Source organism: Solanum lycopersicum, chromosome 10 (genome assembly GCF_036512215.1).
Source record: "Solanum lycopersicum chromosome 10, SLM_r2.1".
Taxonomy (NCBI): Eukaryota; Viridiplantae; Streptophyta; class Magnoliopsida; order Solanales; family Solanaceae; genus Solanum; species Solanum lycopersicum.
This window is the reverse complement of record NC_090809.1, coordinates 39,555,570-39,559,606: the sequence shown is the minus strand read 5'-3', so window position 1 is coordinate 39,559,606 and position 4,037 is coordinate 39,555,570. Positions and strand designations below refer to the sequence as shown.

The 4,037-nt window shown below is 38.7% G+C and overlaps 1 protein-coding gene across 1 annotated transcript; it reads right to left on the bottom strand.

Moving 5' to 3' along the window:
* Positions 1–454: 454 nt before the first annotated feature.
* Positions 455–3,114, bottom strand: LOC101267854 (root phototropism protein 3). The gene is made up of 4 exons (XM_004248746.5): positions 2,883–3,114; positions 2,730–2,799; positions 1,351–2,646; positions 455–1,232 (listed from the first exon to the last, which is right to left on the bottom strand). The coding sequence occupies exons 1-4, from the start codon at positions 2,993–2,995 to the stop codon at positions 687–689; spliced, it is 2,025 nt and encodes a 674-aa protein (XP_004248794.1). The 5' UTR covers positions 2,996–3,114; the 3' UTR covers positions 455–686.
* Between the last annotated feature and the right edge of the window lie 923 nt (positions 3,115–4,037).

Here is a 4,037-nt window from a genome sequence, read left to right as displayed (position 1 = left end):
CTTGAATGAACTTAATATGTTGTTTGTTATGTTGAAAGTATCAACCATTGGACAAACAACCTCCTTCATTCTGATTGGTTCAGTACATTGGCGCCTCACCTACCACTGACAAGACAGGTTTACAGTTGTGCACCATTATGTATCAGATGGGGAGAAATCTGTCAGGGACCAGGTCTCTGCATTTGTGAGATACTGAAACATACAATTTTGTCCGCTCTTCTTATTGGTATAGGATGCTGCACTTTTTCCCTATCACCTAACATGACAGCTTTTACGGTTGTACCCCATTTGTATCTGGACGAGATCACTCTGACAGAGACCAGGTCCCCACATTTGTGAGAATCATACAAAACACCTAGAATATAACACATACACTTGATTTGACTAAGGGTGATACATTGTCTTGTCAAGTTGTCATAGTTTGAAAGTCGAACACAAATAGCAACATTGCATGTCAGGGAAACTATATATGCAACAATATATATTCTCACTTCACTCTCGAAAACCAAATCATACAGAAAAAACAAACACCAAAAAGCTAGGAATGAGTTGATGCTATAATCAAGTAAATTAAAAGTAACCCTTTGACTACTCTCTTAGATAGGAAAGAAACTGAGAATTTCGAACACACAGAATTTAGTATTGTGTATGATCTGGTAGTCTTTTCTCTATAACATTTGGATTGATCAGGAAATGGAATTTCTCCATCTTCTCGGGGTCTTCCTTGTCGGTTCTGCATTTGGGGCGTGTGGACTGTTTTCTTGCGATTCTAAATGTGTCATCTTTGTGAGCTTGCTTAACTTTTTCCATCCTGCAGTCCAACCCGATCCTTGTTTTGGTTTTGTGATCTTATCAAACTGTTTTTGCAAGTTTTCCATGTCATTTTGTAGTTGAACATACTTAGCTTTCACAGTATCGAGTTCAAATTTAAGAGTGTTGATGTCTTTTTTGGCTGTAGTCCATCCCTCTTGAAATGATTGTGGTGTTGCTTCGAGCAATGTTTTGCGGTTTGATACTAGGGGTTGGTAATGAGATTCTCCTGCATCTTTCAGTGAACTGCTGGATATTGCATTGCTGATCTTTACCTGCTCAGAAAAGAGGACTTGCACCACTACTCGTAGTGGAAGCCTTTCGTTCTGAGCAGCGTGCATGCAAGCATCAATAGACAGTTTTTGGCAATCCATCACCCTGCAGAGCCGCTTTCTTTCGTGTTCTGACAGAGTTGGATGGGCCTGTACTCATGGTGTATACATAGTAAGTTTTTGAAAAATTAGGTTACAAATAACACTAGCAAATAATGTAGGCTCAACAAAGGTAACTTCAGGAAATAATGATACAAAAATCAAGTACCTTAAGATACGAATCAATTGCACGATACAATCCATCATCACAAGTTCTTGCTGATTCTGGTAAAGCCTCAGCCAAGACCTGAAATTTTGTCAAGGAAAGGTTTCGATCTCTGGATACTTCAGTGAGATAACTGTCTACAAGCTTTGCGACTCTCATCTTGGCGTTGAGATTAGCACCCCTTTGATTTGCATCATGCATATGCTTATCAGAGAATGAACTTCTACTAGGGCTTGAACTTTCTGTTTGCTCTTGAACTAAGAAATGTTCCAAAAGCCTCTGAACAAGATCAACATCATACAATGTCTCACTTTTATTGTAAGACGGTATGAGTAGATCAGCTAAGGTAGCCTGCTCAAACTGCATCCCGACTCGTTTCTCCAATTCTGTTACAAGTGCTGGAGCCACTTTCAGCAGGTTTGCCATTCTCAAAAGACGTAGAAGGAAGCTACACGAGACGCTGTCCTTCTGTTGTGGGATTATGCTAATTAGGCTTTCGATAATCATCCTCTGATCTTTGGCTTGAATAGTTGGTACTTCCTCTCTAGATCCTGACACTATCATATGAAGACCTCCTTTCCAGCTACTGCTGCTACTGCCATTACTAGTACTGCTGTTGCTACAATCATCCAACGATCCGGATCCTTCTTTAATTAGCCCCGGGATCCATTTAGTAGCATAGTGCATAAGAACAGCACCAATCAGTTCATGTCGCATGCCTTTTACCTTAATAGCAGTAATGACTCTGACAAAGTGATCAATCCTGAGAATAGAGACATCCTCGAACCACCAATCAGGGGGTACTAATTGCTGGTTTCTGCTCGGACTGGAATCCTTCATTTCATTCCATTTAGGGCTGGAAACACTAGTAGGTAGTCTGCCAGTGTATTGCCATTTTATTCCTTTTGGATTGGCACACGCTTTCCATGCAATTGACTCGCTGCATCTTCGAACAATTTGAAGGTTTTCAGCCCATGGTGATAACCTTTCACAACTCTTCAACACCAGTATAGAGTCCCTCCATGATGATAAAACGACATAACTTAGAAAAGCTTCAGTCTTGAATATTAGATTGCCTTCTTCTAAGTCCTCAGTCATTTCTAAGTACTCCGCTGCACATCGTAAACCGGAGATATTGGTTGCTGTGAGATCAACAGCAATTCCATAACAGAATTTTGCAGCTAACTCAAATGCCTCCCATCCACCTGGTAAGTCATTTAAAGCTATTCTGCTCAATTCTTCATCCCTTGTTTCATATATGATTCTGTTCATCTTTCCACTTCTAGAAAGCAAAGGATACTTTTTTTTTTTTTTGAAAAAAAAAGTATCAGTTAGTCATCTAATTATTTATGTAAGACATTGAGGAGAGGTTTAGTATGTACCTTATGTAAGTGGAAACTAACATCTCCAATTTGAACTAAAAGGTCACTGGGAATATCAGTTGCTACATACCTATTAATAATAACACATTTAAATGGAAAAAACAGACACATTACATTATGTTTGAGAAAGTTAAAGTAATAAAAAGTTCATACCAAGACTGTCCTTTTTGCTCAAAACCATCAGTCTTGACCCCATGTTTGGTGTTGTTGAGAACACCATTTCCATAGTCTCTACCACTAACAGACTCACTTTCTGATTCCCACATTGTGAGAGGTTCTCAGAGTTTTCTGACACAAAGTACTTCAAATAAAGAGAGGGAGAAGATAAGCTAGTAGTAAAGAGGAAGAATTTCACATGGGGATATTTGGAATTATGTAAAATTGTCGTTTTTCACGACAATTTTCAAGGCCCTCTTACAACCTGTGAAGTAATGGGCATAATACTCAGCTGTTCCTTTTCCATCTCTTCACTAATAATTCAACTTCTCTAATTCTTTAAACTCTGTCACATAGGGGTGTAACAGAGAGGGCATACGGCATCTAAATACAGAGATAGGATCCGGAGATGTATTAGCGACAAGATAGTCTAGAGGGAAGTGATTTATTCGAAAGAGAATTTGTCACGACCCAAAACGGGTCGTGAATGGCACCCACACCTACCTCCTTAAGTGGCGAACCAACACATCTAAACCCCAACATATACCAATACTTCAATTATAAATAATATAAATAATGCGAAAGCTCCAAAAGATACTAAGCAACCAATTTAAATAAGTTTCTAAAGTTTAATATTTATCATCCCAAAATCTGATAGTCATCACATCAAGGACATCTAATCTCCAATACTATGTCTAAGAATATCGAATACACTAAAATAAAGAATAAAATGGTATGTGTCCGAAAGTATAGGACATCATGTCGTGACCGAGAGAATCCAACACGAGCTTTAATGGATAGCTCACCCTTTAACTTGATATGCGGGAGGCTGGCTAGAGCTGAGGGAAATCAGAAGTCATAGGTACACTCGCTGCATTTCATAAAAGGAAAACAAAGAAGAAAACAAGTAGGACTCAGTACGAGGCAACATGTACTGAGTAAGTATCATCGGTCAACCCAAAATAGTAACTAATATACAAAGAATAATAGTATGAACTCAACTATAGCACTTAACATGTGATAAGCAACAAACAACATGAACAAGTGTCAATAACAATAAAGTAAGCACTTATTAAGTCAACGGTATCAAGATCACACATGAGGACTCATGCCTCCAAACCAAACCATTTTGGGAGTTGAGTTCTTTGAGAT

What these genes read in the sequence shown, in the direction of transcription:
- LOC101267854 (XM_004248746.5), bottom strand. Translation starts at nt 2,995, where the DNA reads ATGTGGGAATCAGAAAGTGAGTCTGTTAGTGGTAGAGACTATGGAAAT. An exon ending in GAGCAAAAAGGACAGTCTTG is followed by an intron (nt 2,800 to 2,882) that starts GTATGAACTTTT and finishes TATTATTAATAG; the next exon opens with GTATGTAGCAACTGATATTC. An exon ending in CAATTGATTCGTATCTTAAG is followed by an intron (nt 1,233 to 1,350) that starts GTACTTGATTTT and finishes CCATGAGTACAG; the next exon opens with GCCCATCCAACTCTGTCAGA.